General features: G+C 45.3%; 2 protein-coding genes across 4 annotated transcripts in view; one reads left to right on the plus strand and one right to left on the minus strand.

Moving 5' to 3' along the window:
- Nucleotides 1-4,751, plus strand: part of slc25a26 (solute carrier family 25 member 26) — a 49,020-nt gene extending 44,269 nt beyond the window's left edge. Inside the window, exon 10 of the mRNA XM_020593089.1 lies at nt 4,298-4,751. Coding sequence (XP_020448745.1) covers nt 4,298-4,394 — 97 coding nt within the window. The 3' untranslated portion in view covers nt 4,395-4,751. The remainder of the gene's footprint in view (nt 1-4,297) is intronic.
- Nucleotides 4,752-6,455: 1,704 nt separating this feature from the next.
- The window catches only part of lrig1 (leucine-rich repeats and immunoglobulin-like domains 1), a 40,937-nt gene continuing 33,811 nt past the window's right edge, over nt 6,456-13,581 (minus strand). For all 3 annotated transcript variants that reach the window (XM_020592920.1, XM_020592921.1, XM_020592919.1), the window contains 5 exons: nt 12,830-13,111; nt 10,891-11,325; nt 9,977-10,111; nt 9,265-9,558; nt 6,456-8,725 (listed from right to left, as the gene is read on the minus strand). In XM_020592920.1, coding sequence (XP_020448576.1) covers nt 8,523-8,725; nt 9,265-9,558; nt 9,977-10,111; nt 10,891-11,325; nt 12,830-13,111 — 1,349 coding nt within the window. In that variant the 3' untranslated portion in view covers nt 6,456-8,522. The remainder of the gene's footprint in view (nt 8,726-9,264; nt 9,559-9,976; nt 10,112-10,890; nt 11,326-12,829; nt 13,112-13,581) is intronic.

The following is a 13,581-nucleotide window of genomic DNA, read 5'->3' on the forward strand; positions in this document are numbered from 1 at the left end:
GGGGGGCTGCAGTGATGGTTGACTTTCTACAACTTTTTCCCATCTCCCGACTGCATCTCTGGAGCTCAGCCACAGTCATCTTTGGGTTCTTCTGTACCTCTCTCACCAAGGCTCTTCTCCCCTGATAGCTCAGTTTGGCCGGACGGCCAGCTCTAGGAAGGGTTCTGGTCGTCCCAAACGTCTTCCATTTAAGGATTATGGAGGCCACTGTGCTCTTAGGAACCTTAAGTGCAGCAGAAATTTTTTTTTGTAACCTTGGCCAGATCTGTGCCTTGCCACAATTCTGTCTGTGAGCTCTTCAGGCAGTTCCTTTGACCTCATGATTCTCATTTGCTCTGACATGCAGTGTGAGCTGTAGGGTCTTATATAGACAGGTGTGTGGCTTTCCTAATCACGTTCAATCAGTATAATCAAACACAGCTGGACTCAAATGAAGGTGTAGAACCATCTCAGGGATGATCAGCAGAAATGGACAGCACCTAAGTTAAATATATGAGTGTCACAGCAAAGGGTCTGAATACTTATGACCATGTGATATTTCAGTTTTTCTTTTTTAATAAATCTGCAATAATGTCAAACATTCTGTGTTTTTCTGTCAATATGGGGTGCTGTGTGTACATTAATGAGGAAAAAAATGAACTTAAATGATTTTAGCATATGGCTGCAATATAACAAAGAGTGAAAAATGTAAGGGGGTCGGAATACTTTCCGTACCCACTGTATATCTGGCTCTGTGCACTGATGACACAGTGATGAGCAACTTTCTCCTGTCAGCCTGTGGACTATTATTCAATCATTCATTTCCTTTTGCCGTGCAAGGCAGTGAAGCCTACTCTTACTACAGTAACAGTAGAACACAGGAAATATTAATGTATATATGTGGAGAATTTGGATATTAAATTACATTGGCAAAAACTGTAGTTGCACTTTTTTTGCTGTGGAGAAGCCATTGGTATTTCATGTTAATCAGTTTTCTGCCTTTAATGAGATCCATGTACCCCAGATTCAGCTGAGCATCGTACCCACACGGGTTAGAACTGCAACCTCAGCACTGTTCCTGCTCCTGCACATCTGAAGGCTTCCTCCGTTTCTCAAAACTACAGCCAAAACATCTTCGAGTTCACCACTCTTCTCCCATACACACTCCTGTCAAGGCTTGGAAACTACATTTAGTTCAGTTCCTCAGGAGAAGTTGTTGGCAGACAGTCGGAGGATGACTGCTCTCTGCGGCTGTGATGTCAGAGTAAGTCAGAACGCCCCGTGGAGCCGAGGGCAGTATTTGAGCCCTGGCTCTGCTTTGACATCTCAGAGTCCACAGGTGGACCTGATCCTAGACAGGAAACGTATGCTAGTCCGCAGCTGAGACAAAACAAGAGTTTAAAATTAGCACATTCCTCTCACTGCTGGCAGCCAGGCCGCCACATGAGAAGAATATGTCAGGATGCGTTGTGTCTGCCGGGTTGTGTAGCTGTCCAGCTGTGAGGAGCACTCATTCCCCTCTCTTCCCTGATGATTTCTTTTGGGTTTTGATTGGCTGCGGATCATATTTAATATTCCTGATTAAGCAGTACTCAGTGTTAGCCTGGAGGAGGCGTGTGGATTGTGTTTCAGCAGATGGTGAAAGATTGCAGTGTTGAGATGGGAAGAGCACGCTGAAGGGGCAGCAAAACAGCCTCTGACTAATGTCTCCATCTATTTGGAGCATTTACACCTGCCCATGCTTACACAAACATACTTGGATTCTCTCTCCCACATGCACCTTCTTGGGGTTTTGCACACTCACCAAGTACAGCCATGTTCAGCTAACCCTTCTCTTTTAGAGACGGTGAACCTGGGCCTGGGGTGCTATGATGCCTGGGAGATCTCTGGCATGCTGATCACCTTGTACAGCCATTTGTGGCCCAAACGTTGACTTTCCAGTGGAAGAGCTGAAGAGCATTGAATGTGTTGCTTTCTGGATGAAACATAGGGCTTTTCCATTATATGAATCTACCGAAACGTGTCGAGCCGTCACGGGTTCTGCATTTACTGACATTGCTGTTGAAAACATGTGGCGCCACAACCCAAAGTGAAATGTTGATTTGATGATCAGGCTAAATGAAAAGTCAAAGGAGCACTTTATCCTGAGGGCATCCTGAATGTGTCTACCAAATGTAATGGCAATCCATCCAGTGGCTGTTGAGACATTTCACTAAAAGCCCAACCTACTCACTTAAAGTTGATAAGTAGCCTTTGAAAAACTTTGGCCTGCCTTGGACCTGCAGGTCATTTTATTCTCACTGCACAATAGTTGAAAAGAAGCTGGTGAATTTCTGAAATGTCATGTAATAATGCACACATTTCCTCTCAAGGCTGCTGCTGCTCTCCTGCACTAAGGTTTAATGTACAGCCGATGAAAACCAAACCAGATCTTGTGCTATTTAATAAATGTTTTAAGAATTAAAATGAGCAGAAACACAAGTACTAAAACACAGGCAGGCATATGATGGATGCAGACAGACATTTTGTCTGCGCAGACAGTTTTACACACTTTGTCTTCACTCTCTCTCTCTCACACACACACACACACACACACACGCACACACACACACACTGGCACACATCCACAAACACACAATAGTCCTCATCCATAACATCTGGCTTGGAGCGGTGCAGACCATGTGAGTGTGGGGGCGTACTGGCAGACAGAAGGTGTTTGGTAGGCAAACACACAGCAAGAGAGACAGAAGACAGAGGTGGGAAAGGAGAGGGACGCACAGAAAGGCAGATGAACAGACAGGGCGAAGTGAGCACGTGTCTGAGAAGTGGATGACGCAGCAAGAAAAGGAGGTGGAGGAGAAATCCCCGAACCACTGAGCCAGCTGAAGCGGGAGGGGTGGGGGGGTTGCTGGACAGGGAGCTGGAGAGAACTGGATGGATGGGCAGTAGAGGGACATGTGCAGATGTCATCTGGTCATCAGTCACACACAGAGAGAGAGAGAGAGCAAGGGAGGGTGGGCGTGAGAGCTGTATGGAGGCCCTAGGGTGGGGGCTTGAAGTCTAATCCCAAAAACAGCTGTTTGTAGCGGGGAGGGTGAGGAAGACGGGTGTTCTCTCATGGCCCATCATATCCTGTGACCCCCACAACGCCCAGAGCTCCCTGTCACTAACTCTCACTCCTGTGGCTCCACCAATGAGGTCTCACGTTTGACCCGCTCCCATGGACCCCAACACAAGGGCCTGCTTCCACAAAGGCGCCGCAAATCACATGCAGATATTAGTAATCAGGAACGATGCATGATAAATCGTCAGCCGCCCTCAGCTCCGTTCACAGCTTCTCTGCATGGAGGTGGTTAAATCTGCAGCTGGAAAAAAATCGGCTTTGTCCTGTAACGCTCCCTTGAAATGAGGTTCAGGTGTGCGCACGAGGCAAAGCAAAAGAATTCCTACCACCATGTAAAAAAAATAATGCTGCATATGATAGAAACAGTGTGTGTACAGGTTATTTTAGTGGAGAGGGGGGATTGTGCTGTGGGACAAACACCCTGCTTCCAGGTTCAGGTTTATTCCTGTCATCCTTCATGTTGTCTCTTCTCTGGACATATTTGTTTTCTCTTTGTGCTTAGAAAGGACCACACCAAGCTGTGTATGACTGGAAGTAGTGTTCCTCCTTGCACACAGCTTTTCTGCTTGTTTTTAAACCCCCAGTGAAAATAAAGGTAGTTCATGTTTTTGGCTTTAGCATGTAGATTTTCAGGGTCTTTAACTCTTAAACCACCAGAAGCTGTGCTGTGATTTTTGAGTAAACTCAGCTGGCTCTTCTGAAATCACTGGAAGTGACTGTGTCAAGTCTGACTATGTTTGGGGAAATTTGGCCTTTGATAGCTGGAAAGGGAGACTGTAGTGTTCCTGACAATACACGAAACAAACATATTTCCATCATCATTGTTTTTTTGACATTTGAGGTTGGACTGGTTTTGTTTTATTTCCATCATCTCTTCTTCTGCAGCAGTTTAATGGTACTTGACTGGGCAATTAGCACCACTAGTGACATTTGGACAGCAGCCTGGCTACGGGCACTAAGTTTAATTATGGCTGTAGTAGTTTATACTATGGATTAATCTTGTGACTTTTGAAAAACAGCCCACTGAGCTCAAGGTGGCACCTTTGAATTCCTTGTTCTGCAATGATCTCTAACAGTAAATAAGCTGGAACCAGTTTAAATGATGATCGATTGTCCAGTATCAACATGTTTGGTTATTTATAATTAAATGCTGAATTTATAGCATGTATTCCTCTTTCCTTTCTTGTTCTGCAGTCTGTTTGCCGGCAGCCTACCGAGGATGACCTTCATCAGCATCGGCGGTTTCATCTTTCTGGGAGCCTACGACAAGGTGCATCACATTTTGCTATAGCGGCATGGTCTCGGACTGTCCTAAGGCCGGTGGAGGAGCAGCAGGGAAAGCATCTCTGGTGCTGTTTAAAAGCAGCACCCTCATCTCCCAGAGGGCCCCTGTGCCTCCATGCTCCTGGGCCCTATGGTGCATGGTGCATGGGGTAAGAGTTGTTCACGGACCTGATCACATTACCCAGAGTGCTGCGTTCCTGCTTCTCAGTGCCCTTTGGATTGAGTTTAACAACCTCAGTCTCACTTCTTTAACAGCTCTGTTGGTTTGGTGACACAAAGCCACACACGACTAGCAATGCAGCATATTCACTGTTTAATGTACGTGAATAATAAGTTATGATTAAAGACGGACTTTTATACTGAAGTGAACTTTGGTAATTCTTTGGTTCCCTCTGGGCTGCACTCTGTATTTTTTTGCATCATTTTGTGATTATTGCAGTTTTCTCCATATATTCTATTGTCTGTTAAGCCAGGCTGCCTGTAGTTGAGACAAATCTGTTATGTTCCCACTAGAGCATATATCTCAGCTCATCAACCTATAAGACCTGTAATTTTAGACTTCAGATGAGTCCAACAATAGAACATTTAGTTAAATTACCAAGGCCCCAGTTAAGAGCCACAGGCCGTTGTATTAGTGTTTGTGCCACACTGATCAGCCACAACATTGAAACCGCCAGTCTAATATTGTGTAGGTTCAATCCCTTGCGCCACCAAAATGGCTCAGACATGTTGTGGCATGAATTCCATAAAACTTCTGAAATTATCATCTGGTGTCTGACACCAAGACGTCAGCAGTTCTGGAAGTTGCGAGGTGGGGCTTCCATGGTTTGTTTGCCCATTACATCCCATAAATGCTTGGCCGGATTGAGATCAGGGGGATTTGGAAGCCAAGTCAACATCTTGAACTCCGTGTGCTCCTCAAACCATTCCTGAACCATTTCTGCAGTGTGGCAGGATGCAATATCCAGCATGAGCGCCCTGACCGGTCTGCGGGTACACAGCCCCAAGCTGTATCGGCTGACTGCTGGCAGTCTTGTATTGTACTTCACCTAATTACTAGATAAGTGGATGAGTCATGCAGTTTATTTACTCTTTAATAGGAATTGTTCATAAACTATACTGATTAAAAGCAGGGGACAAGCTGATTAATAAGTGAATAGCCATATACAGTAGGTCTTTGGTGCTGCGGAGGTTTAAAATGATCAGTGGTTCAGGAAACGTAGGGACTTCTACACTACAGCAAACTGTAAAAAACTTTACTTTCCACATTGATTTCCTATATTTAGATTTATCCAAGATAACTTAATTCATGATTTGACTTGTTCCTGGCAGAGGCAGCAGGAGACAGATGGCCTCACAGGTGGGAGTGTTTGTCATGCTGCTTGTCACTAGGCTGTTGGACAACAATGCACGGCGTGTGATTGGTGGAGGCCACGGCTGGGAGCATGTCAATCGTCCAGTGACAAACATCCACCTGGAATGCACATTGTGGACAGCCACTGACCCTCAGTGAGCCCTGACTATAGCAAATATTTTAAACAGCCTGCTGAAGGAAAGCGTATGCCTTCTGTCTGTGGCACTTCAGGAAGCCAAGAGACAACCCTCAAAGAGGTGTGTGTATTTGTATGGCCAGCAGTGTGAGGACCGGTTTGAATTTTAAACCATGGGAGTGAGGACACTTTGGCCGGTCCTCATGTTCTCAAACCCTTCAAAGAGTTGTTCGAGGGTCCAGACTTGGCTTTAGGGTTCAGGTTAGGTTTTTGGGAAGGGTTGTAGTTGGGCATTTAGTTGCGATGGTTAAGGTTAGGGGCTAGGGAACGCGTTATGTCAATAACTGTTCTCACAAACATAGCTATACATGCGTGTGCATGTTTGTGGCCCATGCACAAACCACTCGACTGCTTTGGAGCTCGTGGTTTCTGGGTTTCATGTCTTTGTGGATGCTCCATTTGAATTGATTGCTTCTCCATAACCACTGTGACATGAGCGTGCTAAATGCTAACTCAGCTGTTTGAAATATTATCCTTTCATGTGTTTATACAGGCAAGAAAACAGACAAAACCCTTGTAACAATTGCAGAATGTGATTTTTATTAGACATTTAAATGTCATGTTAGACACTTCACTGTTTTAGCTTTGACACTGGTGCAACGCTTTCAGAGTTTGTTTTAAAAATGACTCAGAACATGAACAGCACCTTACTCCCTCTTGTCCATCTTCCTGGCTACAGTGGGGCAGACTTCCTAATGGGGGTCTCTGATTGGTCTTGCTGGTAAGATCTTCTCTGATAGGTGCGGTCAGGTGTAACCAGAGTTGTGTGTCCTCCAGCTTCCCTTACTAAGGCCACTAGTAACAGAGCACAGTTCAGATGAGGGTGCACTGGGGAAACATGAAAACATTAGAGTGTAACCACTCTGTTTGCTGACCCAGTGTATCCAGGAGTGTTCGGGGGAGCCTGCCACTGCATTAAGTTTGGTTAGAGCACATTTCACAAGTTTTCCAGCTGTTCACAGCTTGAAGGCGCACCTTTAGGTACCTCAAACATAAAACGTTCAACTGTAGTGGAGATGAAAACATTACTGTCACAGCACGGTGAGGTGACCGAGGCAATAATACTGGCCATTTTCTTCTGAATGCACCACGGTGGATGTCAAGGCATATTACAGCAGTAATATAATGGCAATGCAACATCAGTCTCCCTGACTCTCTCTCCTATTTTTAAGCTCAAAACTTAAGAATCTATTATCAAAGCAGTCAGCGCTTGAGTGTACGTAATTGAAAATGACAGGCATCCTGTGTCCATACTGAGATCATTACTAGCTTTTATAGTTTAAAGCGTGATTTTTGGGTCTACGTTGAATTTACGCCGTAGATAATGTGTAGCCTCATGCCCTAGGCTGTAGCCTGACACACACCTGTCCAGAAATGCAACTGCACATCGTGACGACGCAGAGCACAGCTACTACGATTGGTTGCGTCACATTTCCTCATTCATGTCTTTCGGTGGCCAGACAAGTTTGGAAAATCCCCCTCATTCTGCCTGAGTTGGTTCGGTGGCCATACAGTGCAGGTAACTTGCACAGCCTATGGCATAGGTTCTGTGTAGATTTAATGCAAAACCATAAATCAAGCTTTAGAAAAGATACTGATACAGCTCCAAGTAACAGCTGCTACCTGATGTTTGACCACATTCAGTTGCAAAAGTCCTTTTCTTGGACAAATAATCTAACCTGGGTGACATAAGAATCTTTTCTCCAGGCAAGAGGAGAGCAGCTTTGCAATAACATGTAGTACTGTAAAACAGGTGGAAGAGCCTATTTTGTCCTCTCAGTGTATAAGGAATGTCTCCACACACACACAGGAGGTTCCTGCATTCCTATTTGCAGAATATCGTGTGCACAATCTGCATGTTTATGAAGTGAGAATAAAAAAAAAGTGCTTTAACTTACAAATGTCCCGCTGATGAACCGTCTGACTTACCAAGTTAACTGACATCAAAGCTCTTTTTTCATATAACAAAAATGATTGTGAGTTGTGTTTATGTAAGGCCACGGTTGGCAGCTTTCGAAAAAATCAAGTGTTTGCCGTAAAGACGGTGTCTCTCTTGATAGATGCTATAACAAATTGAGTTTTCTTTGATCATGCAATAAGGCACCGCAGCTGAATGTTAAGAAAAAATAAAATACCATCACACTTTTCTTTGTCATGCACATAAATTCAAATACTCTTTGTAAAAGTTATATAAGAAAACTCTTATGTACAGTCCAATGTCCAAAGGTATATTTCTCTTTTCTCCTCCTGCACATAAACTGTACAAGATTCTCTACATTTACATGCTTCAAGATCAAATCACATTTTTTGGAGCTAGAAATTGTATTGGTCACCTCCCAACGGAAGGTTTTTAACTATGTACAGCTGATACGCTCAGATGGGACGCCACCCACACAAGCTCTACCTTCAATCCCCGGATGCCCCCTTCCCCCTGCCTTTCCCCCTCCTGGCACTCCCTGTCAGTCCACATCCACAGGGCTCAAGACCGTTCGCCTCGATATGAGGTAGCAGTTTATTTCCCAGTGCAAAATATAAAATTCCACTCAGCTACTGTGAGTCCATGTTTTGGGCTGATGGAGTGCTTCCTAGTCACTGGCTCTCCTTAGGGGGGCGCTCTCATTCTGAGAGGCTCTGAGGGTGTGTCCGTTGGACAGCAAAGTCTGCCTGAGCTCAGGCTCACAGTCACTGTCACGGCAGCTGTGGCTCATCACGCCAACCAGCTTCACCGGCTTGTGGAAGGACTCTTGTTGTGAAGGAGAGCTCGCTTGTGTCTGGTCCGCTCTGCTCACTGATGAACAAAGAAGAGGAGGAGGTGGAATTAGAAACAAACAAGGTCAACAGTGCGACACGTATGTAAATAAATATGCTTTCAGCTTTAGGACACAGAGGCAGTCGAATGGGACACGTGGAGGTGAGAATTGGTATTTGGAGGCCAATTCTTCTAGTAATACCCCCGGCTAAAGATGCCGAATCCCAGAACAAGACCAGAGGTGCAAATGCAGGAGTTTAGCAGCAGAGAGAAGTCAGTGCTGCTATCAGTGTTTATAGAGACACCCTGAGGGGGCTGAGTGTATGATGCACTGTCAGATGCTGGCTGGGGCCAATCTAGTCAACAGTCATGTTCGAAGGAATTTCATTGACAAGGGAACCTACATTGCTGAGAGTTTCTCATGGAATCACCTGGTATAAATAATATTCCTAGTGAAACGGGTTGTTTGGCGCTGTCATTCCTTTAGTGTTTTTGGGTTAAGGCTGCTGACATCAGGTCCTGATGACTACAGGTACACACTTTCTTGCAGACATTTAAACTCACACTAATCGTCATACCTTTTCTATTATGTTGGTTCAGTTGTAACGTATTGTGGTTTCTCGGATGCGCAGATCCCTGAATGTCCTTCTGGATCCTGTTGGGTGTCCCGTTGCAAAGTAGGGTTGTGTGTGACCCTGCGCTGTGCTGCTCCCCTGGGTGATGGTAATGGTGAGAGTGAGGTGGGGGAACTGAGTGCTGCTGGTAGTCCATGCCTCCAGTAGGGCCAAATCCGTGGGTAAGGTAGTCAGGATCTCTGGAGTAGCTGTTGTCATTCTCCATACAGTCTGTACAAACTACTGCACCGTCGAAGCCTACAGGTAAGCAGGGATAAAATTATGGCTGCATCTCTTTTTATTTTTATGTGTGTGTGTGTGTGCGTGTGTGTGTGAGTGTGTGATACAGAGATGGCAAACCAAAACGAGGAGAAGACAAACTACCAGGCTGGGGCTACTTTCTACTGCAATGCACACTGGCTGAAAAAAAGAAATAAATAAAAACAAACACTCGACTGATGGCTCTCTCGTCTAATGACTCAACTCTTTGACTATTAGGGGGCAGCCCTAGAGAAAATAAATGAATGTGCAGCAGGAAATGAACAACACCGTGGTTTGTGTGTCTGCTGTAATGATTGAGCTGGCCTTCACAGACAGTGGTGCTTCTGTAGCAGCTGAAACTGCTGGGGAGGACAAACGTTTAGAGAACCCAAGCAGAGGTTCAACGGCCAGATACCTGTGGTCTCTATGACATGTCCATTGGGCTGAGGTCCACTGCCGGCCTCTACACGGATACACACGTCCTGCCTCTCAGACAAAGTGCCCTGGGAGGAGAGGTAGCTGGACACATCTGGAGGAACTATTGTCTCATCTGGGACAGAGAAGAAAACAAAAAAACAAAAAGACTTGAAGACAACACATCAGTATCAGGGCTGTGCATAATGCAACACTACAGCTGAAATGATTTGATAGATTTTTATTGGCAATAGAAATGGTGCTGTTTTTTAATTCTTTAGTTTTTATAGGACATGAACTCATGTTTTAGCAAAAAAAGAAACAACTTTATAACGATAGTGTTAGAGGTATAGCCCTACTTGACTTTCACAACATTAAAACACAATTTTGATAATCGATCAGCTACCTTCAACTGTTTCATCAATCAAAATTGAAAATACCGGCTCTGGCTTTCATGTGTAAAGATTTGCTGCTTTTGTGCAGATTCTATAGTTTTATATTAAACATCTTTAGGTTTTGAGCTGCTGCTTAGATAAAACAAGACACTTGCATGGAAGTAAATCCCCACCAAAATTTTGGTTACTCGGTTTGTAACTCAGCATTAAGAGCACGAGAGGGAGGATCCCTGGTCCTTGTGCAAATAACCTGTTACACTCCTTGATTCTATTTTCCCTCGCTTTCAATTCCGCACCTGCGCACTCTCAATTGCTGACTTACAAACCCGCATAAGTTACTCTGGGCTCTCAAAACCTGTGATTTTTTTTTTCATAGGCTAAACAATAAATTTAAAAAATAAACAATAAAATAACTGCCACCCTATGATAGAAGTTTTTAAGGAGTTATTCTCATATGTTTACATAACCTCGTAGCTAGATATACTTTGCTAGTTTAAAGGGTTTTCTTTTTTTTGCTCACCTGTGTTGGTGACACTGCACTCTTCACTCTTCTTCCTGGTCTGGTAGATGATACACACCCACACCAGTGATGTCACCACAATACTTGTCACCACGGCGATGACAATGATACCTATAGTGACTGTGCTTGGCCCTGATGGCGGGGTGCAGAGGCTTCGGCGCTGCATCACCATCAGTTGGCTGTGAGCACGCTCTGTGCCCAGTGTGTTGGACATGAGGCAAGTGTAGTGGCCAGCGTCCTCCAGCGAGATGGCGCTGATGACCAGCAGCTGGTTCCCTGGGGTGAAGTGGTGTCTGTCAGAGGGGCCGAGCGGCTGGTCATTGTGCAGCCAGGTAATGCGGGGAGGTGGGCTGCCCAGGGCCTTACACTGCAGGGCCACCGTGTCCCCGACCACCACGCTCCGATCTTCCAGGTCCTGGGCCAGGTGGGGTGTTTCTGTGGAGCACAGGAGTGTTAGGGTTCTCATCAAAAGCTTGGAGACAACAGGATTCCTGAGGTCAGCATTTTCCATTGTGTTATTGTTATTATATAGCATCAAAGTTTTCGATTTCTGTTCTCAGATTGCCACTTTAACTTGGTTTGTTCACTGTATCATTACAGACTGTGGGATCCTGGTGATCCAGCTCGACAGGCTGAGGACAAAGTGCCATGTTCTGAGTTCAAGATCCAACCACTGATATCTTATCTCATGATGACAGTCTTCCAAATTCTGAAATCTATTAACTTCGCACATTTTCATTATGACATACAAAACAACACTGATCTTGGGACAAAATCCTGTTCAAAACTGTGTTTTCAGTGTTTCCCCACCAACTTCACATTCTGCTGAATGGAGCACATTGAGCTGAATGAGGGTGTGTGTGTGTGTTAAGGTAGCCCCTCCTCTCTCAGCACTTCCCATCACAGTGGGACATACACAGATTAAGAGATCTCACTTAACCGACTTCAGTCGCCCCTCTCTCTTCTATCAATACTTTCTCCCTCTCCATCAGTCCTCCTCTCTCTACTGCCCTCTTCCCCCTTTCTTTTCTCTAAATCCCACTTGCCTACCTTCCCCCACACAATCCAACCATTCCAGCTCTTCTTTGGCTCTCATTTTTTCCCCCGCCACTCTTTTCCAGACAGGGGCCCCTCGACAGCAGCCACCACCCCCTCCTCTCTCTTTCCCCTCCGTCTCTCAAACCCAAACATGCCAGATTCAGTGCAGAAGCATGGTCGCTTGCTGCAATATTTTACATTATTTAGTGAATTAGTAATCAGACTGAACTGCTGTGAAGTCCAACAAGACTCTCATAAGTTGTGCAATTTGTAAATGTGTTGCTAAAACACCAACACCCCCAGTCTGGCCACGTTAAATATAGAAACTGTTGCTTATGAGCTCTTTATGGGAAATTTAAGGCTGCTAACAAAGCAAAGAAACCACCTGAACTCTCTTACCTCTGCCCATCAAGGGACTGCTTTGCTAAGTTCAAAGACAAAGGACAAAGGCGATCTATGTGCTGAGATGGTTACAGGAGAGCAGCTCCGTTTGTTTGATTTAACGGTGTAAAACAACCAATAAACTGGGAGCACTGAGGCCTGCCATGAAGCAGCCATGACTGTCCCTCCCAGCGAGAGAGAAGGGGGGGGGGGGTGGGGAAGCAAACACCCTTCTGTGAGTCCCCCTTGCACACCCACCATCCCCCTTTGACCCCCAACTGTGACCTCTGGCCCCTGACCTGCAGCAAGGCCACAGCTGGCGAGAAAAGAAAAACATAAAGCCCCTCATTCTGCAACCTCGGACTTTCCCGGCTGAGGACTGAGCCATTTCCAACTACTCATTTTTAGAGCTGTGGGAACCTGATCAAAAAATGTGTTACACTAAACATGTCTAAAACAGGTCAATGTTAGTGCAAGTAAATTACAGGAAGGCAAAACGTCAGATATAGGCAACACTTACCCAGCACGGTGAGGGTGGCGTTGGCAGAAATGGTGCCAGCAGTGTTTTTAGCTGTGCAGGTGTACACGCCCATGTCCTCTGGCTTGACGTCCATGATGAAGAAAACATCGTCGTCGGGCATGACGTGCATTCTGCGCTCACGGGCAGCAGGGAAATCTGTGCCACCGTCCTTCTGCCAGGCGATCTGAGGTGCCGGGTGGCCCTCTGCGGCACACTCCAGTCTGGCTGTGTGGCCCGTGCGGACGGTGCTGTCCTTGGGAGTCTTCAAGAAGGATGGGAGAACTGTGGATGTAAAAGACACCTATTTTATCAGCATGACTTAATCAAAACAGTAAAACCTTCTTTATATATTCCAAATTCATTCATGGTCATACAGTTCTACATGTGTACACTGATGTGCAGCTCTGCTGGATGACTCTTAGATAAAGAACCTTGACAACAGTTGTTGAAGATTACAGAGCATTACTCAGTCAGTTCTTTCAAGTTTCTTTCAGTTCTGACCTCTATAGAAAACTTTGCCTTTTGGCAGTTTCAGCTTTTCTGCATCCATGTTTATGCCAAGTCAACAGGCAGGAAAATAATTCAGTAGCAAGTGAAAGTGAAGAAGAAGCTAGAGTTCTGGCACAGACAGTGAACCACAGTCTGAATAAATGTTCTCCATTTGAAGAAAGGCAGTGACAGAGCACAGAAGAGATGGCCCGCATCAGCACTGACATGCAGCTAAATCAATTCATTCCAAATACCATCCGGAG

This window comes from Monopterus albus, unplaced genomic scaffold (genome assembly GCF_001952655.1).
Source record: "Monopterus albus unplaced genomic scaffold, M_albus_1.0 scaffold18.1, whole genome shotgun sequence".
NCBI lineage: Eukaryota > Metazoa > Chordata > Actinopteri > Synbranchiformes > Synbranchidae > Monopterus > Monopterus albus.